The sequence below is a fragment of the Falco peregrinus genome, chromosome 2 (genome assembly GCF_023634155.1).
Source record: "Falco peregrinus isolate bFalPer1 chromosome 2, bFalPer1.pri, whole genome shotgun sequence".
NCBI classification, from domain to species: Eukaryota; Metazoa; Chordata; class Aves; order Falconiformes; family Falconidae; genus Falco; species Falco peregrinus.
In genome coordinates, this window is record NC_073722.1 from 88611700 (window position 1) to 88633042 (window position 21343).

At 47.8% G+C, this 21343-nt stretch overlaps 2 protein-coding genes across 2 annotated transcripts; both read left to right on the forward strand.

Annotated features, from left to right (window-relative positions):
- The first annotated feature begins 356 nt into the window (after positions 1–356).
- Positions 357–11345, forward strand: DDX51 (DEAD-box helicase 51). Its single transcript, XM_055797031.1, has 16 exons — positions 357–399; positions 507–886; positions 1286–1527; positions 1654–1804; positions 3278–3423; positions 3765–3836; positions 4025–4131; positions 4663–4771; positions 6091–6236; positions 6917–7115; positions 7751–7866; positions 7959–8075; positions 8934–9035; positions 9515–9578; positions 9756–9890; positions 10748–11345. The coding sequence occupies exons 1-16, from the start codon at positions 377–379 to the stop codon at positions 10772–10774; spliced, it is 2136 nt and encodes a 711-aa protein (XP_055653006.1). The 5' UTR covers positions 357–376; the 3' UTR covers positions 10775–11345.
- A 792-nt stretch (positions 11346–12137) lies between these two features.
- On the forward strand, positions 12138–20823 carry GSTT2B (glutathione S-transferase theta 2B). The gene is made up of 5 exons (XM_055794818.1): positions 12138–12293; positions 15048–15135; positions 15842–15992; positions 16540–16716; positions 17275–20823. The coding sequence occupies exons 1-5, from the start codon at positions 12176–12178 to the stop codon at positions 17479–17481; spliced, it is 741 nt and encodes a 246-aa protein (XP_055650793.1). The 5' UTR covers positions 12138–12175; the 3' UTR covers positions 17482–20823.
- Positions 20824–21343: the final 520 nt, after the last annotated feature.

Consider the following 21343-nt stretch of genomic DNA (forward strand, 5'->3'; position numbering starts at 1 on the left):
GGCAGGCAGCCAGAGGTGGCCCTCAGCACTGCGGGCGCTGTGCTGGAAGGCCTGCGGTGGTACGGTGAGCCCCTGTGCTCTCGGCCAGCTAGCTGTGCCTGCAGCTATGCTGTGCTCTGCTGGCCCTCGGTGCCTCGGAGGCGTGCTCCCACCTGGCAGAGCTGGGGCAGGCCGCGACGGAGGGGCTTCTCTCCCCTCAGCGTTTTCCCGCCCGCCCCTCAGCGCCGCTCTCCCCTCAGGCTGCGCGCGGCGGTGTCCCTCCCCTGCCGGCAGGCGGCGCGCGCCCGCCCGCCCCCGCGCCTTCTGGAGCCTTCCGCCACCGCCACGCGGGCGCCGCTGACGTCATCTCCGTGCGCCCGGGCGGCGCGACGCGGCTATGGCGCTCTTCTGCATCAACAGGTACCCGATGGCCCGGCCCCGTCCCGCCTGCGGGGGCTGCGGCACAGACTCGAGCGGGGGGTGGTCGGGTGGCTTGTGCCTGAGGAGGTTTTGTTTGGCTGTTGCAGGTACGGCGGGGAGGAGGAGCAGGAGGAGGGGGCTGAGGCGGAGGAGCGGGCTCGGGCCCTGCTGGAGCGGCTGCGGCAGCAAGCCAAAGCCCGGCAGCTGAGGAAGCAGCGGGAGGCGCAGGCCGGCGGAGGGGAGGACGAGCTGACCGGGGCAACCGGCCCAGCGCCGATCCCCGGAGGCGAGCCCGGCGTTGGAAAAAGGAAGAAGGAGAGCGATGAGCAACCCTGTGCACAAGGACTGAAGAAGCTAAAGAAGAAACGACAGCCTTGCAGCTCTTCTGAGGAAGGGGCGGGTACTGAGGAGGCAGGAGATGGCAGCACTCCCTCGAAGAAGAAAGAAAATAGAAAATCGAAAGTGCGGCAAGAGAGGACTGAAGCAGGTAGCGGCAAACTGAGGCCGTAGGATTTCAGTTTATTCTGGTCGACAGTTCTCAAAAGACAAGTGGACACAAGTTGCCCTTTGAGTGGCTTGCCAAATTTACCCGATTTTGTTTTTCTCTGTTTAATACGTCCCAAAAGTAATTCCTTTTTTAGAGGAAAGCCCCATATTGCAAGTTTTGAGGATCCATTTAGTGTAAATGAAGGAGGGAGGCATGTCATCTCAGTCTTCATTTGCCCTCATACTGTCAAAGAAACGTTTGACTTTTGCATTTGGATTTAGGAAGAAAGAGGAGCTTGCAAGTTGTCAAATAAGTCCTACGTTGTAAAATGTTCCTTATGTCCCTTTTCTGTAGCACGTTTTTACCTGTGGCTTTGTATTCCTCTTATCCAAATTCCAGAATCTGAAGAACACATCGAGCAAAAGGAAAACAGAAATAACTTTAAAAATAAGTCTTCTGAAAGGAAGAAGAGGGATGAGGAAACAGAGGGAGCTGAAACAAGGGAAGAAGAGAACAGTGAAAAAGCTGAAGGAAATCAGAGCACAAAGGAGGAGCTGTCCTTAGCCTCAGAGGAAGGGGCAAATCCTCCACCCTCCAGTCTGGTGGTTCTTGGAGACTATGATAGAAAGCCAGTGCAGAAGGTAACTAGCTTGAGTGAATTATGATGATGGTCAGGAAGGAACATGCATCTTACCAGCTTATTTTACATATGATATTGTCTGTTTGATGGCAGAAGTGCTTTGTTACTCTCCTTGTCTCCATCTCAGGTTCAGCCCTTCTTACCACAGTGGCTTGCTCAACCCAAACTAGTGCAGAAACGTATCAAAGATAATCTGATTCCAATCGGAGATGTCCCAGGAATTCATCCCCGATTGTTGAAAAAGCTGCAAATGAATGGGATAGAGTCCTTTTTTCCAGGTACCTTGATAGTGCTTTTGTTTCTTTCTAAACTGACTTACATACCTCCTGCAGTCTGTTGCTGTATATTTGATGTGCTCAGTGAAGTAAAATACAGAAAAAACCAAGTGTCATGCAGCAAAGTGACTGCACTATTTTTAACCCTTCATTTCCACAGCTTTATCTAGGCTGAGTAATTGAAGTCTTACATAGTCATAAGTGCAGCTCCACAAAATACGGTGGCTTGAAGTAATGCCTTACAGCTGCCAAAAGAGGGAGGTCTTCCTTGTGTCCTCCCATTTTTCTCCCGTATGCCAGGCATGTGCTTTAGTTCCTTACCTTCCACCATCTCTGCTGCTAATCTGATCTCTCTGGGAACCCATTCAACTCATTAAAGCAGCAGAAGACAATTCAAGCAAAAAAACCTTGGTTTTCCATTATTTCACCAGTTTTGCAAACGAGTACAATAAGTACCAGCTCCTAAATAAATGGAGAGTACAGCTGGAAGCGGGGATATGGAGAGGAGGGAAGAAGGTTGAATCTCTGACCTTCAGTCAGTTACTTGGTCCAGCTGAGCCTGGAGGCTTAGATTTTATCAGAGACTCATCCAGGTTACGTTGGAAAGCCAGCATGTGTCTCCTCTTTTAAAGTATGTTGTTATGCAACATTTTAATTTAAGTGGTACTGCTTATTTTTTCCTGGGAGATCTTAAGAAGTTGCTATCAGAAACCTGCTGTGTTTTCTCATAAATCACTTCCAGCTCATGGTAGTAGATAAATCAAGCAGTGTTGTGCTCTCTGTGGTAAAGATGGTGTCTGCTGAAGTCATACATCATATGCATCGCTGCATATGGTCTTGTCACAGAGCTAGATACCCTGGCTGCTGAACCTCATAGATAAACCAAAGTTGGCCAGTTTGTCAGGGCTTGTCACAGGGCCAGAAAAGGGGAGAATTCATGCATGACAGCCAAAGCTGTTGTCTGTACAGAACTGTTTGCTTCAGTCTCTGTATATTCTTCTGCAGCGAACTTGAGTTACTCCAAACCCTATAGCAGTTGTGCATTTTGCTCCTTGGAAGCTATGGATGCGTTGCCTTGTTGCATGTTCTGTGTTTCTGTAAGAGCAGTTTGTACTTCAGTTAAAGAATGCTTTCAGACAAATATTCATAGGTTTTGAATCTGCCCAGTGCCTTCCTAACATGAGAACAAGAAGACAGGTGAGTTGAAAACAGTATTTAACATAGTAACATCCTAGCTGAGCACTAGAAATAGCTGAATTCTTGGAGAGGGAGATCTCTGTATTCAGTGCTAAGCTCCCAGATAAATGCAGATAGCATTTCTTTTCAGACTTGGGTTTGATTTCTTTGTCTTATGTCTGTAGCAACCACAGCACAATGTGGAAACAGATTCATTGTGTGTAATTGCTTTTCTGGATACACTGGGTTTAGTCCAGTTCATTAACTCCATAGCTTATGTTTGTTTCTGTTTTTGTTCAGTTCAGGCAGAGGTGATTCCTGCTATTCTACAGGGTGCATCCAATGGGTATTTGATGGGGCAGGGAGGATACCGCCCCAGAGACATCTGTGTCTCAGCACCTACTGGCAGTGGTAAAACCCTGTCTTTCGTCATACCCATAGTACAGGTGAGTTTACCCCCTGTGAAATATCTTTTGTCGCTTTTGGTCAAGTGAAATCTGAACTTAGAAGTAGGTCAGAAAGCCAAGGAATTTGTAGACACACAACAGCAGATTTTTAGCTTGTAGCTGTCTGAGGGAGCTGTACGAGTTCACTTCATCTCAGCATTCCACTTGTTTTGTCAGACAGCAGGCACAGCCTGAAGAATTGGGAGGGTAGAGGGGAGTAAAAGAGAAACATAAGACTCTGTGAGGATGTGTCAAGCCCATCTCTTCTCACTAGGTTAGATACAAGAAGCCCCTTCTCTCCCCGCTGCTTTGGGGGACTTATCTGGTCTTTGTCTTGGCAGGTTCTGCTAGATCGAGTAGTTTGCCAAGTACGAGCTCTGGTTGTTCTGCCCACCAAAGAACTGGCACAACAGGTATGCGGCTCTTCCCCTTCTCTCTGAGCAGGGCTGGGCTGAGGGGAAGGCTGGTGCAGTCAGCATTTTGCTTGGCTGTTCTGTGAAGCAGGTTGAAGACCTGTCAGTGGGTTTGATGTCATTAGTGTAATGGAAAGTATTACTTCTAAGTGATTTCGTTGTGGCTAACAAAGCCCGTCTCTTTGCAGGTGAGTAAAGTGTTCAACATTTACACTGATGGGACAGGTCTGAAGGTTGTTTTGATTACTGGCCAGAAATCTTTTGCAAAGGAGCAGGAGATGCTTGTCCAGAAAAAGTAGGTTAAAAGGACTTTTGTTAAGGTTTATAGAGATTGTAAATTAATCTCAGTAAACTGAGGGCAAAATACAGGCTATCGCATCACACCATCAAGCAATAATGATTTTGAATAGTGGGTTTATATACTAGACACTGATTGTCAAAGTGCCTGCTACTATGCCTTTTTTTTGGTGATTGTTGTGTTTTACTAGATTTTGGGGGTTCTTCACCAGCTGAGTAAAATGCAAACATTTACCTTATACCTTCAGGTATAGATGATTATTATGGGACTTTGCTGTGGTTAAGCTTTTTTTTTTTTCTTTAAGAGCAATGAAGAATGATACTTTCTGTTTGAAGTGGGGCAGTACAATGGAGAATATGGTTTAGTGTCCAGCACTGCCTTTGTGTGCTCTCCAAAGCAAAGTGCATATTTGATTATTTCTAGGTTAATTGAATAGTAAGAAAATCTTAAGGTCTGCTGACCAAGGATCTCTGTTACTTGCTTTGTGGTGTAGGGAGAAACGTACTGATGGGCTGCTTGTTCTTTCAGAGTGACAGGCTACTGCAGCCTGGCTGATATTATTGTGGCTACACCAGGGCGGCTCACAGACCACATTAGCCAGACCCCGGGGTTCAGTCTGACACAGCTTCGCTTCCTGGTAAGTCAGCTCCACAGGTCTCCCGCCTTAGTGTAGTATCCATTACCGCTGTAATTCCTGCTTTGTTCTTGCATGGTACACAAATACATCTCTGTTGGGACTGTCATGTGGACCTAGTCTACACTCCAGATTGCTCAGACAGCAGTGTCAAGATGAGGTGTTTTATTCCAGCTTGTGACACCCAAGCATCCACCCACTTCCCCTTCTCTCTTAGCCTCTTGCAGACATGAAGTAAAGCCTTATTGGTCAAGGTCAGGGTAAATTACTGGACTGTAGTAGCTTCCACCATATGGGACTCTGTGCAGAGATGACATTGCAGTCTTATGTAGGGTATGGAGATTTTTATCTCTTACTAGGAGTCAGGGACTGGGTTTATGTGCAGATGAATTTGTGTGTAGTTTGAGTGTCAGGTTGGCAACTGACCCACTGAAACAAAAGCAAAATTCAATTTTGGGGTAGAAACTTCTGCCCTCATTTGAGGAAAGATATGCAAAGAAGGTAATTCTGTTGACTGGAAGCTTCCATTATCTTACATTCTGGCTCACTTGTTAAAGTTACAAAAAGATTGAGTGCACCCTCAGTAAGTTTGCAGAGATACCAAGTTAGGTGGGAGTGTTGATCTGCTGGAGAGCAGGAGGCCAAGGTAGCCAACAGCATCCTGGCTTGTGTCAGAAATTGTGTGGCCAACAGGACTGGGGAAGTGATCATACCGCTGTACTTGGTACTGGCAAGGCCACACCTTGAATCCTGTGGTCAGTTTTGGGCCCCTCACTGCAAGAGGGACGTGGAGGTGCTGGAGCGTGTCCAGAGAAGGGCAATGGAGCTGGTGAAGGGTCTGGAGCGCAGGTCTTATGAGGAGCAGCTGAGGGAACTGGGGTTGTTCAGCCTGGAGAAAAGGAGGCTCAGGGGAGATGTTATTGCTCTCTACAGCTGCCTGAAAGGAGGTTGTAGGCAGGTGAGGGGGGGTCTCTTCTCCCAGATAAGAAGCAACAGGACAAGAGGGAACGACCTCAAGTTATGGCAGGAAAGGTCTAGATTGGATATTAGGAAAGATTTCTTCACTGAAGGGGTGGTCAGGCACTGGAACAGGCTGCCCAGGAAGGTGGTGGAATCAATATCCATGGATGCGTTTAAAAAACGTGTAGATGTGGTGCTTAGGGACATGGTTTAGCAATGGACTTGACAATCCTGGATTAGTGGTTGGACTTGATCTCAAAGGTCTTTTCCAATCTAAATGGTTCTATGATTCTATGAAAATCAAAGCTCCCTAGTGCTAGACAGTATTTAATAAGTAGTGGTTTTCATCCTTATGAATTCAGATTATAGATGAAGCTGACCGTATGATTGATGACATGCACCAGAACTGTCTGAACCAAATTGTCAAAGCTGCATTCCAAGTAGAAAATTACGCTGGCTTCAACCTGCTTTTTCAGAGGACCAAACCAGGGCCTATAACAGCAGCCAGGTAAGTTGCAGAATGTGTTTCTTTGAACTGGTAGCACAGACACCAGCGCTTAGATGTCACTGCCCTGCTTTTGGGAGTGCACAGGCACTCCCAAAGCTTGCTTGGTCTGAGAAATGTCTGCCAAAGTAAGGCAGCTGCTTTTTCAAAGCTTGACAAAGCAGGCAGTGAACAGCTGATACTAGAGGATGTCTTTTAGACTGAAGCATAAGTATTGTATTCTCCAAGCTTTCCTTAACTGGTCTAAAGGAGCATCAAAAGAATGCACAAATACTGCAAGTCTGTGATTCATTTGCACAGTAACTGTAGTAATGCCCTCTGGCAAGCTGAGTAATGGATTTGAAGAAAAACTTGGAATTATCTACCCGCAGCTGCTGTTTTCATACAGCACGGTAGATATGTGTCAGAAACTGAGATCAGCAACCAAGGAACGAAGCAACTAGAACAAGGACAAGGATAACTAGGATGCAAGGATGTGCGCAGGGGTAACAGATGTCGGTTGTGCAGTTGATTGAGAGCACTGTCTGTGAACTCCACCATAAAACGAGGGTGGAAAATAACCTGCAGGAAAAGAGCATCAAAAAGAGTTAATTGCTTCCCTTGTAACATTATCTGAAGGCACTTGTGGAGGAGCTCCTTTGCCCCATCTTCAAAGCTCATTTTCCATGTGCTATTTATTTCAGCTCCTGCTATCCCCAGATGCCCTTACAGAAACTGCTGTTTTCAGCCACGCTGACCCAGGACCCAGAGAAGCTGCAGCAGCTGGACTTATTCCAGCCTCGCCTCTTCACCTCTGTCTATTCTGAGAAAAAAACACTCGGAGATGGAACAGAGACTGAACAAGATACTAATAAGAAATACACACTCCCTGAAGGGCTATCGGTATGACATTAATTCTCTTGAATGAATCATACTTGAAGTTTTGTTTAACTCTGGAGTGTCTAGCTATGTGTTTACCCTATAAACAAATATGTCTTCCCTATGTTTTCCCTATGCTGTTCCCTCAGCATTGCAGAGGTGCTGGGCGAAAGTGGCTTTGGGAGTACTTATGACCCAGAGTGCTCTGCTTTTGCACATCTGTTTTCTCATTTCCTTAGTGTTGATTTTTTTTGTAATTAAACTCTTCATGCAGATTTAAGTTTACCATCAACAGGGAGTGGAGATAAGTAATAACAATGTAGTAGTGCTTACTAACTGTCTGTATGTATAACATGCATTTCAAGGCATGTAGATACAGGTCACCCTCTAGACAAGAAGGCAGTACATGTTGTTACTTGCTGTGGAGAAGTGAGAACATTAGAAAAACACAGATCTCCTGTTTCCACCTTGTATTGTATCCTCCCAGCGTGTAACTGTGACTTATTCTAAAGAGGGTAGTGTGGGGTCTGGGTTTGCTGCTTTAGTCAGCTGTAAAACATCTAAGCCTATGTAGGTCATGGACAGGTCGTGGGTTTCAGAGAAGGTAGCCTTGGCAAGAGATAATTTTTCTCTCTAAACTTCTTCCCTGTTGACTGCAGCAATGTTATGTGCCTTGTGATCTGAATTCCAAGCCTTTGCTCCTTTTGCATTTTATGCTGAGGATGAAATTTACGCGCGTGTTGTGCTTCACCAACTCCAGGGAAGCTTCTCACAGGTGAATATATTAATAAGATCACTGTATCAGGTATCTTTCAAATAACGTTACAGAAGTAATGAAGTGACTGTTTCTAACCCATTTACCTACAGGTTGTTCCTGCTGATTCAAGCCTTTGGTGGAGTCACTGTGGCTGAATTTTCTTCTCGGTTACCTCCAAATGAGAGACAGAGAACCATGAAGGAATTTGAACAAGGAAAAATACAACTGTGAGGATCTAAAATGAGTTTTCTGCATGTCTTGCAACATAACCTGTTTCCAGTGTGAAAAGCTAGATAAAACCAAGAGCACAGTTAAATGGGGTCCTCTGTAAAACAGAGTGTGCAGGAACCAACTTGTAGGATGGGTGTGAGACTTGGACTTGTGACTTTTGAGTTTACCCTTCATGTAATTTGACCTGTTCTAATCTAGCTGTAATCTGAATTTCTGTGTGTTACTTTATAACAAGCAGTAAACGTAACAGCTTGTTCACATAGCTGCCCAAAACACATACAGTTCTGAAAAAAGATCTTAAGTTTAGTATTAGTGCTTCCTACCAAAGAAATCCCTGATCAGACTGGCGTACAGATTTACTTCAATCCATGTGTTTGATTTGCTTTGTGATCTTGATAGCTGTATGGGATGTCTCTGAGAAGTAGGTAAATATTTATTTTCTGGATTTTCTTTTTATCCAAACCCAGTGTTTAAATTCCTCCTTGACTACTGGAATTTCGCACCTCGCTGTCTGCATTCAGTGCCTTTATGGAATGCTCAGATAGGTACAGGTCTGTAACCTCCAGTGTAGTGGGAGCCTTCTGGCTTAGTGTCACATTCTTGGAGAACCTGGAAACACCCAGTAACTTTTCATTAGCAGCAGTAGGTGGCAAGGCTCTAGTGATGCTTGGAGGTCTGCAGGCAGCCCATAATGCCAGTGACAATGAGTGGTTTACAATGCTGCTGCCGTGCTCAGAGGTCAGAGGCTGACTGGCCAGTTTGAACAGAGATTAGCAAGAGTTGTGCTGTGTTCACTTGTGTGTGTTGTGCAAGAGATGTTACCTGACAATGACTATATATACATTTTAAACCAGGTTGATCAGCACAGATGCCACTGCACGAGGGATTGACGTTAAAGAAGTGAATTATGTAATAAACTATGATGCACCGCAGTTCATCAGGACATATATTCACCGGTAAGATGACCAGGAACAAAAGGAAGATGTCTGAGCTTGGTTTACTTTGAAATGCTTAGCAAAGGTGACAAGCATTTAAAAGGGTTTTTAGCTTTGGATTTTTTTTTGTTTTACTTCAATATGCAAATAGCTTTCTAATCAAAATGTAGCTCTGGTAGCATCACCAGAGTAATGTAGTATTGAAACATATAGAGAGATAGCACCCTATGATAGAAAATGTTTTTCACAGGAGCTAGAAATACTGTCCTGAACAGCATCAAATATTGGGTTTCTAGACGTTCAGAAAACTGCAGTGGCTCAGCAGCTCTGAAGGAGCCCTGGAAATGTTCATCCTTTGTAACTATATGTAGTCCTGCTGTGCTAACCTCAAAAAACTTGAAATCAGACTTTCTTAAATCTGGAGAATTTCAGAATCAGACTCTTGGAGCTGATAACAGCAGTGACTATGTGGCTAAACTGACTTGACACTACTTTTTCAGAGTTGGAAGAACAGCTCGTGCAGGAAAAGCGGGTGTCGCTTTCAGCTTGGTCCTTAGGATTCAGGTATGTCATTGGTTTGAGATTCATTTGATAAGCATGCATGCAGGGGCATGAGGAAGGTAAGGTTCATGCTACTTCCCACCTTTTCCAGTCAGGCAGCATGTTCCAAAACATGCTCACTTTCTAGCTGATAGGCAGTGGGGTGTCTGTCTCATCTCTGGTGTCTGTTTTGTTATACAGGAGCGTAGGTTTTTGCGGATGTTGAGGGATGCTGGCATCCAAGACATAAAGAAGCACCCAGTGAAAGGCAACTCATTAAAGCCATTGGTGCAGCAATATGAGGAAGCTTTGTCTAAGCTTGAGAAGACGGTCAAGGTAATTGAAACAGGGAAGAAATTTTTTAAAAAATCAGACTACAACTTGCACAGTTTATTGCAACTCATGACTAGCACAAGTATTGGTGACCAAGATCCTTTCCTTTAACTGAGACATTTCTGTTTCAGTGAGGGCAACATTTGTGGGGGCATCATTATGAAATATTCAGAAAGGGTGGGGAGGGGAGAAGAAGTTTTCTGTTAAAAGAAAGGTAGGCAGCATCCCTGGAGGTGTTTAAAAGACAGAGAGACATGGCACTTAGGGACGTGGTTTAGTGGTGGACTTGGCAGTTCTGGGTTCATGCTTGGACTTGATCTTAAGGGTCTTTTCCAACCTAAATGATTCTATTAATTTGATTCTGTGATTTGTGGTGTTCCCTTTTCTGTTCTGCCTTTCTCTTTACCTCTGGAGCTGGGATTTTGGCAGCTACCCAGAGAAGGGCAAACAAAATGCAGGGATTAAACCTTTTAGGACTGCAGTTTACAGCTATGCTGACTAGAAGTTGTGTATTCCAAGCCAGGGAAGCCTTTTCTGCAGGCCCTCCTTTATACACCAGTGAGAAGGTTGAGAGCTTTCACACAAAAGCAGGGTAGCATTTAACTTGCCAGATGGGTAGACTAGAGATCCATAATAGACTTTCCATGCTGTGATTTGAGTGGGTGTTCTGCTTTCTAAATGTGAGGACTCCTGATAAACATCTGTTCTTGAAAAATGATGATTCTGAGTTGCAGACTAAGAAGGTTTGAGAACTGGGCCAGAAAGGATTATTTAATTGTCCCATTGCTCCCCAAAGTCCCTTCTGTGTGACTCAGAGGGGGGCATCTTTAGTCACCTTCTCAACTTTTTGTGTTGAACAGAATGAGCGAGCACAGAAACGAGCCTGAATGAGTGGAAGTGGAGAAGTTCATGTTTTGTGGCACCGAACCTGCTGAGCAGGATAGGTCATGGACTGCTACCCAGCACAGTTAACAGTGAGACGTGGCCCCTGAATGGAGGTGAACGGTTGGCTCCTCAGCCTCACCATACACAGTCGGCTATTACAGGCCTCATTCCCCTTTCAAGGACACTGCGAACAGAGCTCAGTTACTGATTTAATAAAAAAAAAAAAAAAAAAAAAAAAAGATTTTCTGAGGTACAGTTGTCTTGAAGAGGACTTTGCATCGTATCCTACTGGTATATATAAAACTACCACCAGTGAAGAGAAGGGCCATTACACAGCTCTTGGAGCATGGAGCTGCTGGCCTCCGAAGGGACAACTCATGGTTCTGTTTTCCTGTACAAGCAGCTGTATCTGCAAATTCATAAACACCTACACAGTGTCTATAGCAGAAGCACATTTGAAGAGCTGCTCTAGGTTGAAGTGACTGCAACTTTTAAATAAATACTATACATATTTTTAAAAAGGTGTCTTAATAAAGATTCCTGGGTACAGGGATGGACGTAGTGTTGAAGGCATTTTTCACTTCTGTAGTCTTGCACCTTTCTTGCCATTTTCTGGCCTCTGTGACAGTGGTGAGAGTGGGTATTATTGTTAGGTTGGTGTTAATGCAGACTAAAATGTCTGATGCCCAACACGAATATACTGGACTCAACTACTATCTGTATTTGGCACATGCCTCTGATATTTTTAGCTGCCTCTGGCAGAAGGTTTGGAGCTGCCATGTAGCTGCAGCCTGCAGCTACCTTCCAAGACCTTCAGCAGGGACAGCCCTTGCTGTGGCTTGCTTTTTCCTAAAATAAATGCAGACTAGCATTAGCAATACATTATTCATTAAAATGAAGGGCTGGGAATCTTGGATGGGTCGCTGTCAGGACCGGTGGTCGCATCTTGTAAATGGAGGAGCAATGTTGGGTGGGTTTATAGCAATGAAGTGTGTCTTCCTACCGTGTGGCTGTCGTTCGCTCCCAGGCAGTTTTTGCATAGTGCGGGGTGTCGGTGAGTGGAAAGTTCTTTTATGCAGGAGCTGTGAGCTGCCATGAGCAAAGCCAGGAACTCCTGGCTTTGGCTTTCCTTACCAATTAAGGACAGTTATTAAGACAAGCCCGTGTTCAAATTAGGGGTGGCAGCACCTGGTTGGAACCGCGCCCGGAGGGGTGCCGTCACCCCGGGCAGCGCTGTGCGCCCCCCCCCCCCCAGGAGCAGGGCCCCCGGCGCACGCCGGGCCGCAGCCGGTGGGGCGGGGGGCGGGCGGGGGCTGCGCGCTCCGCCCCCGCGGGAGGGCCCGGGCGGCTCCGCCTCGCGGGGTAGAGCGGGGCAGTCGGGCCGGGCCGGGCCGGGCGGCGGGATGGGGATGGGGCTGGAGCTGTACCTGGACCTGCTCTCGCAGCCCTGCCGGGCGCTCTACATCTTCGCCCGCAGAAACAACATCCCCTTCGAGTTCAAGCAGGTGGAGCTGATGAAGGGTGAGCGGGGCCGGGGGGGGGATGCGGGCTGGTGGGGGGGAGGTGGTCCTGGGCCGCCCTGCCGTGGCCCCCCGGGCTAGCGGGATGCCCAGCTGCTCGCCCCGCTGGGCCGGCCGTGTCCCCTGGCCCCGGGTGGGAGCGCGTTGCTCAGTCGGCCCGTCAGTGCGGGGTGCTGGGGGGGGCGGCCCGCCGGCTGCGGGGGCTCCCGCCTCAAGGCAAAACCAAGACGTAGTTTCTAAAAACCCGGGTTGTGAAGTGGCGGCCTCGTGCCTGCGCTCCTGTGGGACAAACGCGACTCCGCGAAGGTGTGCGGGGTCTTTGAGACTGGCCCCACCCCGGCAGCAAATGGCTCTTGGAGGCAAGGCCCGCGCTGCTGAGAGCAGCACCCAAGGGTGTGCGGGGTCTGAGGCCATTCCCCATGCGGGTGGCAAACAACAAGCGACACAGATGGGACGTTCACATCTGGGCGAGGGCAGCCGAGCTGTGTGCTTCGTGCTCTGTAATTCAACTTCCTTAGAAAACTTCGCGCGCTGATAAGCGGTGGCGGCGGCTGCGGTAGCTTTCCTCCTCCTCATAGCAGCAACAGCCCCTGGGGAAGGGTCCTCATGCAGAGAGCACTGCTGTCCACCCGTGTGCAGGTAGGGCAGGACAGCCACCACACCACGGGGGGTTCCACCAGGCCAAGCTGGTTGTGGCTGGGGGGTGTTGGGAGGGTTGAGGACACACTTGCAAAGACAGCAAAGGCAGTGGAGTGAGACATAACAGCCACCGGGGAGCTGAACTCTGCAAAATGAAGAAGAAAAGGTGGGTTAGTTTCTATTAAAACCAACTGTTACTCGGTAGGAGCCTGCCCAAGAAGTATAGTGTATTTTCACTAAAGGATGCCCAAAGATCTGTATCTTCTTTCTTTGTAACTGAAGCTGGTAAAAGCTAACCTTCAACCTCCCCAGAGCTCTGCTGGATTTGAAATTAAGGTAATGTCTTGGGCATAAAAATGCTGTTGTAAGTAATGCTTAAAAGCAATGAAAGATGAGAAGGCTTCTGGGGCTAAAATTGATAAAGGAACAAAAGAGGCTCCAGCTTGTGACTCAAAGAAACCTCAGGCATGTTGTGGTTTAGTCTCTGGGTGTTCCCCTGCACACCCTGTGCCTTGATTGCACCTTACTATGGCTTTCCCCCGACCTGGCTCATAAGAAACAATTTTGCTATTGTTTGTAGCTGGGGGCAGGCTCATCTAACATCCTTCCCTTTCTTTTCCCTTAAATAAATTGCTGTGAGGAGACACTGGTGCAAAGGAGAGGAGACTGGCAGGCAAGCAATGAGAGCATCAAGGAGAATGGAACAACTGAAATGCATGTATTGGGAAACTGAGAAGAAGGAAAGTGAATTAAATCAGTTTCCCAGTGCTCCATGCCCTGAGGGATCAGTGCTTGATCTTGGTCTAGGATTTAAGATGGGTCATTTGGCTCACAGGAATGCTTGAGGTGCATCTCATTCCTGCAGCCTGCACACCTCCCGTGCCATGGGGAAGCACTCCTGGTATCTGCAGCTGAGTTGACCTGGCATCCAGCTGCTCAGCACACGGGTATGGGCGTACCAGCCCCGAATGAGCGCTCACTCGAGGATGTGGTCTGGGTGGCCTCGCTGCACTGGTACCCATCACCACACAGTACATGAGGACCAGGTAAGGGAACGTGTACTCAGGTTTGAACCTGTGGGTTAAACGTGTTCCCCCAGGAAAGCTCTTGGCCCCCCAGCAGGGTAGGTCTCAAGGAAATGGGAGAAAGAGTGAGAGTGGATAGAAATTACACAACACTCCGGGTACACCTGAGGACCTGGAATCTGCACACTGCGTGCAGGAAATCCCAATCTTTTTGAAAGGAAGTGGGATAGACAGGCCATGAGCCAGCTGACAGGGAAATAGTCACAAACCGGGTTTGCCAAGTACTGGAAGAACTAAAACCCCTCCCAGAGCACCTCCTCTGGCACAGAGATTCCCGGGTGACTCACATAGCAGGACATGGAGAAGCCTGAATACAGAGGTACATAGGTGTGACTGCAGCCAGCGGCTGGGAAAGCCTGGCACGAATGAGTCACACAAAACAAGGTTTCTGGGACTGGGTTCAAATGTAATGGAGCACGTTGAGACCTCAGGTGAACAAAGCACCTTCTCCTGTCAGATTCACTGCCTGCCTTTCAGGGGGGACCTATAAGATAGCTTAAAAGCAAACTCAAATTCATATATGCTCTGGTAAAGGATATGCAAAACGCAGAGAGCAAGCTGATTGATAGATCTGTAATGAAGTACCCATGGCTTACCTTCCAGAAAAAAAGAAAAAAACCATCTGCTTTCTCACTCTGTGGTTCACATCTCTGATACTGAGATCCCTTTCCTCCAAGGTGCTTGGTGTTCACTCTGGGTTTGTGCAGGACTGGTACCTCCAGGCACAAACTTCGCACTGATAGAGCCCTGAGTTGACAAGCACTGTTGGTATGAAAGGACTCTTAACCATTCTGACCTCTGTGGAGCCTTGGTTCTGGTATGTTGGCAATTAGCAAGTAAGCTGACATCATAGGGCAAACTCCCTATTCACCCTGTGGCACTTTTTGACTGCTTATAAACTTAAACAAGAATACATTTTCACAACCAAAGCCAGGAACTCAAGGCCAGATGGTCCCCAGAGACCCCTTGGGTGTTTGCAGACAGGTCCTGAGTATCCTTTGCCAGGTAAAATTTCTCGTTTCCCTCCCCAGGGCAGCACAGGACAGAGGAGTTCCGGAAGGTGAATGCCCTGATGAAGGTGCCTGCTCTAAGGGATGGTTCTTTCACCTTAGCAGAGAGGTGAGGCTCGAATAAGCTCAGACCCCTACTTGCAGTGTTTATCCTAATACTTGGATTCTGCCAGTGCACTGTCAGTCTCTACTGGGACTCCCAGTAGAGACCAACAGTGACTCCAGTCCAGGCAGTTGTTTGCCTCCTTCCTATCTGTTCCACTTGAACATGAAATAAACCTGTGTTTCAAGAGAAGCTTTCTCATGTAAGTGGCTTGAAGAGCATTGATAGTGGAAAAATCTGTGAGCTGCTGCTCGGAGCTAGCTTGCATGAAGGCAGTGTTTCTGAGCTTAAATACCTGTCCCTGTGTCCTCCTGCTCCCTGCCTTCAGCTGGAGGTCAGTGCAGTAAACCCAGCATAAAGCACCCGCTGCTGGCTGGTCAGGCAATGCAAAGCTCAGATTTGGTATAAACTCATTCTGTGGCTCATATTTGCTCAAAAACATTGATGGAGTAGCTGTACCAGCAGGCCACGTCTGTCTCACGGGGCTGATGTATCATATAATTGCTGTCCATGAGCAGCTGGTCAAGCCAGCACAAACTATCTCACATCTCACTCTGTGCCTTGCTGGCTGTTGTGTCCTGTGCTTCTGCCTGGCTCAGACCAGGGCTGTATTGTTGCTGGTCCAGCAGTGCAAAAGCTGGGGGAAGAAGAAAGGACACAGTGCTTTAATCTCAGATTATCAGCTTACCAGCCTGTCTTGCTCTCTGGGCAGCATTGCAATCCTCCTGTACCTGGTGCGGAAATTCAAGACTCCTGATCACTGGTACCCTTCTGACCTGCAGAAAAGGGCTAGGGTTGATGAGTACCTGTCATGGCAGCACGTCAACATTCGTGGGAAGGGGAGCAAGCTGTTCTTAACAAAGGTAAGACCATTATATACCAAAAACCAAGTGCAAAGAGATGTGAGTGCAACAGCCCTCCCATGTGCAGGGCCTTTCTGAGCAAATGTACAAGCCAGGTGACAGACAGGAGCAAAACTAGGTCTGGAATTGACTCAGCTGAGCCTAACTGAAGTGGCCGAATCCTTCATGCTGCAGCCACAGCTCTGTGAGGTCCAGAGCCATCCCGCCCTGCGTGAGCAGCTGTCACCAGACACGGCTGCTGCCTGCTGCCCAGCTTCACGGAAAGAACGAGCCTCTCCCTGGAAAACAAAGTGCAGTTGCTTGCAGATGATGCAGCCTTCCTTTGAGAAGAGACTCTCGTGGTTGAAATTTCAGACTTTCTAGGGAGGAGGCAAGGACAGGCAGGAAGCAATGGCTGACATTAATGGTACTCCGTCAAAGGAGGTTAGCAGTACCAGTTCTCCTCGAGCATGGCTGGTGAGGTGTCCTCAGCAGGTGGCAGCAAGAGGGTGTGGACTAAGTTTAGAGGAAAACATGTAAAAAGCGATGTGTTTCTCCTCCCTGCCAGGTGCTGCTGCCTATGCTCACAGGCCAGCCGCTTTCTCCAGAGAAACTGGAAGCAGTTACTGAAGAGCTGAATGTTGTCCTGAAGCAGTTTGAGGAGAAGTTCTTGCAGGACAAGCCCTTCATCGCAGGCAGTGAGATCTCCCTGGCAGACCTTGTAGCACTGGTGGAGCTCATGCAGGTGAGCATCAACCCCAACGATGCCACTGGATATGGAAGCTGGGTGGTGGGCAGGCCAGGCCAAGCTGTGGCTGCAGCACCACCACCACCTCCTCAAGGGCAGATGTCTCTCTCTGCTGTTAACTCTTTAGTGGAGTTAGATCTTGTTCCTTTTTGAACCATAATTAAGTTTGCCAGGGAACACCTACTTTAATGAAACCAGTTCTCTCTGTAAAGTATGGACAAAATTCCTCAGAAAAAGAAGAGAAATTACAAACCGGGCAGGGCAAGTACAGATATTTGGGAGAGACGTGTTGATGTGCATGGAGCTCTGTCTTCCTCATTAGGCAGTTCTTGGTCAGCTGTGGCAGGGCTCTTTCGCTGCACGTCCCGGGGGACAGCAGCTGCTGTGGATGACACCACTTGCTTCCTATGAGCCAAGAACAAGAGCTGAACTCCACCTAACGTGACGACTGGCTGCTGCCTTGAGCCAAAAGCACATTTATGCTTCGTTCTTGTCCCATCCCTGGTAAATGTGTTGTTTGACTCACGCCTGGGTTCTCTTGCTCTCTCTCTGCAGCCTGTAGGTGCTGGCTACGACCTCTTTGAGGAGAGGCCGAAGTTAGCAGCGTGGTACAGGCGGGTGGAAGAAGCAGTGGGGAAGCAGCTCTTCCAGGAAGCCCATGAAGGGATCTTGAACGCCAAGAACTTGACCGCTGATAAGATTGCACCTGAACTGCTGGAGCATTTCAAGCACCAGCTCCTAAAGCAGGCCAGCCAGAATTAGGGGGTTATGCTCTAGGTAAAAATCAATTATTTTGTGCAGGCTTATTGTAGTATTTCAGCATTTCTTCTAAAAATCATACAGAAACAGCATTCCACAAAATGCACTTCAGTCACAGCCTTTCTGCAACTTAGAAGGGAAGAAAACTACATCTTAGACTGCAGTGAGCTGCTTTCCCCTCTTATCCACTACAGGCATATAAGCTGTAGACGTATAGGCTTTCTTTTGTGCTCCAACACCACTGGATCTGCTTGAGGACAGAGGCGATTCCGTCCATGTGGGAACTGGGGCCAGTCAGAACCGCCCTTTCCATCCCTTTTTGAGTTTTACAGGTCGCAGCACTATAGAAAGAGCAAAGGTTTCCTGAGGGTATGGCAGAACAGATCTGTCGGAAACAAGGAAAAATCATTGTAGCAAATGGGCTTCACTTGGCAACACGCTCTGTAGGAAAATTTTTGCTCTTTAGTGAAGAGGCAGGTCAGGACCCCGCCCTTGGTGGGGACCCTGCCAGGGTTCCTAGAGCACCTGGCCACTGGAGGCTGCTGCCTCACCTGTGGTAGCAAAGGGACACAGCACCTAGGGGCAGAGGGGCTGCGCAGGTACCCAGGTGAGCCCTCCACCTTCTGGGAAAGACGGGGTTAGTCCTCTGAATAAAGATCCTCAACCATAGACCCGTGCCTTGCTTCACAAAGAACAGGCTGCACAGTTGAGAAAAGCTGCTGCCGGCTATAGGGTCCCCCGCTGCAAACCATATCGGTGCTCCGTCCTTTCCCCAGAGTGGCTTTGCCAGCTCCAGGGAAGCCAGTTAAGCCGGGCTCTCTCCACTGGTGAGTGCAGCGTTAGTGGCCAGCCGGAGCAGAGTGCACGGTATATGTGACTGAGTAATGCTCCAAATCGTTAATGTTCCACTACTCTTCTGTCATGTCAGATTATCCAGTGAAGTTAATGGTTACATTTGCCGCATGTGGTAGCTCTGTTTGGATTTGTAATCAGGATTTGGAAGGAAGCAGCTGCAGAGTCATCCTCCACACCTGTGCTATACCCTTCACACCTCCCTCCTGTGTCCCTTTGTACCCTTCCTGTCCTCCTGTCTCTGTGACCTTCCATTTCCAGGTATGAGCCATGAGGAGGGTTCCGGTTTGCAGAACTGTGTTTTTCCTTCCTTGTTAAGCTCTGGTTGTATCTGGAAGTCTGTCTCTGCTGGCTGGTTACGGCATCCACAGAGGTGGCTGCATAGTATGCTCAGTGTGAGATGTCAGTCATCTTAGTGCAAGCCAAGTTAGTACAGTGCTCAGAAAAGGTGAAAGTAGCTGCTCAAACCAGTCTCACAGAGCCTTTCAACTGGACCTACTGGTTTGGGGGAGTGAGCCAACTGCCTCTTCTGTGTTTGTTTCCTGAGTAAACTTGCCCTTTAGTTCAAAAGGGCACTGTGAACCATGGCTTGCGACACATGTCCCTGCAGGCTGAGCTAAAGCAGCCAAGCAGGCCGGTCCCTTCTACTTTCCGTTCTTCCAACCTGCAGGAAATCCTCAATGTCAGCGGTGAAAAAGCAGATTTGCCCCAAAAGTCTTTCAGTTTCAGTGCTGACGCAGGCAAGGGTATTTGTCATCTTACCTGATTTTTTTATTGGCAAGTTTGTCGAGGAGAGCCTATTGCCCTCCAGTTGGCAAAGTCGGTGACAGCAGCTTTCTTCTCACCCTGAGAGTGCTTGCATGGTTGGTGCCCGAGCAGCAACCTCTGCTGGCACTACCCCGCTGCCCTGCCGTAGCAGCTTGCCTGCAGTGCTAAGCCTAAAGAAAACGGCCTGTTGACATGATTCCGCCCACCACTTCCCTTCCTCTATAACCTGCAGCTTACCGCAGCCACCAGCTGGGCTTCTGCACACAGCTGAATGAAAGAGGTCCTTCTCCGCTACCTTACCAAAGCTGCCTGGCCTCACTGCACTCTCTCCTGTCAGCATCTTGGTACTTTGCCTAACTTTTGAATTCCTGACCTCCAACTTTTCCCCATCTTGTAGAGAGCAAATTTCCTACCAGCACAATAAATGCCTCACACAGCTTCTGTTCAAATAGAAGCAGAGCAGAGAAATAATCAAAGTCAGAAGCCTAATTTAGAAAGTGCTAATTTTGACAGACTTCAAACTGGACTCGGTAGCAGAGCCGTTCTTGATACCCATCTCCCTGCAGAATCTCAAGATAGGGCTGCTGTGTGTGCAAAACCATTGCATAAGCCAAAGCAAATAAAGTGTCCTTTTTTTTTTCTTGTTTGTGATACTTGCAGCACAAGAGCTCCGTGTAAGACAGCCTTGAGTCAGTTTTCTGCTTGTTTGAATAAGGCACAAATTTCTTAAACGTCACCCCTTCTGTGCTCTTGCAAGGATGGCTGCCTTCAAACACAAGTTGGGGCTATGTTCAGAGCTCCTTGGCTGGTGCTTTTCTGCTGCTGGTGTCAGAAAGGGTAAACGTACTCTCCTCACTCCAGCATGGTCGTGGTGACAGGAAGAGATTTTAAATTGGTTTTCCCATAGTTTTCTCTGTCTGCTCTACCCATTGGAACCATAGGTTCACCCTCCCAATGCAGCTGGGTGCACTGATCGGTGGCATTTTGGGTCCTGTGCATACAGAACAAAGCACCTCCCCAGAGTAACTCCCTCAATGGCACAGTTGTACAACAAATAAATCTGCCTTGTTTGTTTTTTTGCTCTAAATTGTGGCGATAAGGCATGTTGTCCTTGTACTTTGCCTTTTGCTGTCCCTCTACCTCCCTCACTTTGTTAATTTATGTCATTGAGTATCAGGAAAAAATTCTTCACCAAAAGGGATGTCAAGCTCTGGAACAGGCTGCCCAGGGAAGCAGTTGAGTCACCATCCCTGGAGGTATTTGAAAGACATGTAGATGTGGCGCTTGAGGACATGGTTTAGTGGTGGGCTTGGCAGTGCTGGGTTAATGGTTGGACTCAATGATCTTAAGGGTCTTTCCCAACCTAAATGATTCTCTGATTTGATCTTGGCTGGTTTCATCTCCTAGACTGACAGCCCCAAGAGCTGCCTACCAAAACCCAACAGGTTGTGCAAGAGTTTTGCCTGCCTCAGCGCAAGGTCTGTTCGGTGCCCACTCCCCTTTCACCTGAATATGGAGAGGGGTGACACCTCCAGTGAGGGTTTATTGTGCTGTTCTGCTTCAATTTCCTGAATTCTTGCCAGGGGCTGTTTGGAAATTGGTGAGAGCCTGTGATTTCTAGAATTGAAGCTGGGATACAGAGGATGGGAGGAATGTTTAAAAAGCAGATACACATCCCGAGACTTTTTCTAAACAAATAAGAAATAAACTGCAAAACTTACTGCATTTTTTCTGTGTTTGCTCCTGTTTCCAAAATGCTGATAGAGAATGCAAAGGCAGGAAAAATGGCCTTTGAGGTGATGGAGCCAGACGAAAATGCAGTGCTAGAAGCACTAGCCTAGAGCCGGGAATAATGCTGTCAAATGCCATACAACAGGACTAGATAAAAATCTCTCTTTGGTTGTGTGGGCTATGCCATGCAGCCAACAAACTGGAGAAAAACTCAAGGAAGCACAGCTTCTTGGACTGTTACTGGTGTAAAACCACATTCATGTTCCTTTTCCCCACTCCCTCAACATTTAAGACTTCTTTGCATTGAAGGAATTTGACATGAACTCAAGCACCTGCCACAATACTTGATAAGCCTTCATCTCTGGCATGTTGGTGCTGCGTGTGGGTGCTCTGCAGTGTAAACGGCACTGCAGGGGAACTGACAGGTGTGCACAGCCCCTCTCCCTATCTGGCCAGGAAACTGGAAAACCTTTATTGTGCAGCTCTAAATCTGAAACATGACTGAAAACAGGCA

Excerpts from the sequence above, each read along its gene's own strand:
- DDX51 (XM_055797031.1), top strand. The coding sequence starts at position 377 with ATGGCGCTCTTCTGCATCAACAG. Across the intron at positions 7,867-7,958 it reads TCCAGGGAAGCTTCTCACAG|GTTGTTCCTGCTGATTCAAG; the intron begins GTGAATATATTA and ends ATTTACCTACAG. Across the intron at positions 9,579-9,755 it reads GCTTGGTCCTTAGGATTCAG|GAGCGTAGGTTTTTGCGGAT; the intron begins GTATGTCATTGG and ends TTTGTTATACAG.
- GSTT2B (XM_055794818.1), top strand. The coding sequence starts at position 12,176 with ATGGGGATGGGGCTGGAGCTGTACCTGGACCTGCTCTCGCAGCCCTGC. Across the intron at positions 15,136-15,841 it reads TCTTTCACCTTAGCAGAGAG|CATTGCAATCCTCCTGTACC; the intron begins GTGAGGCTCGAA and ends CTCTCTGGGCAG. Across the intron at positions 16,717-17,274 it reads CACTGGTGGAGCTCATGCAG|CCTGTAGGTGCTGGCTACGA; the intron begins GTGAGCATCAAC and ends CTCTCTCTGCAG.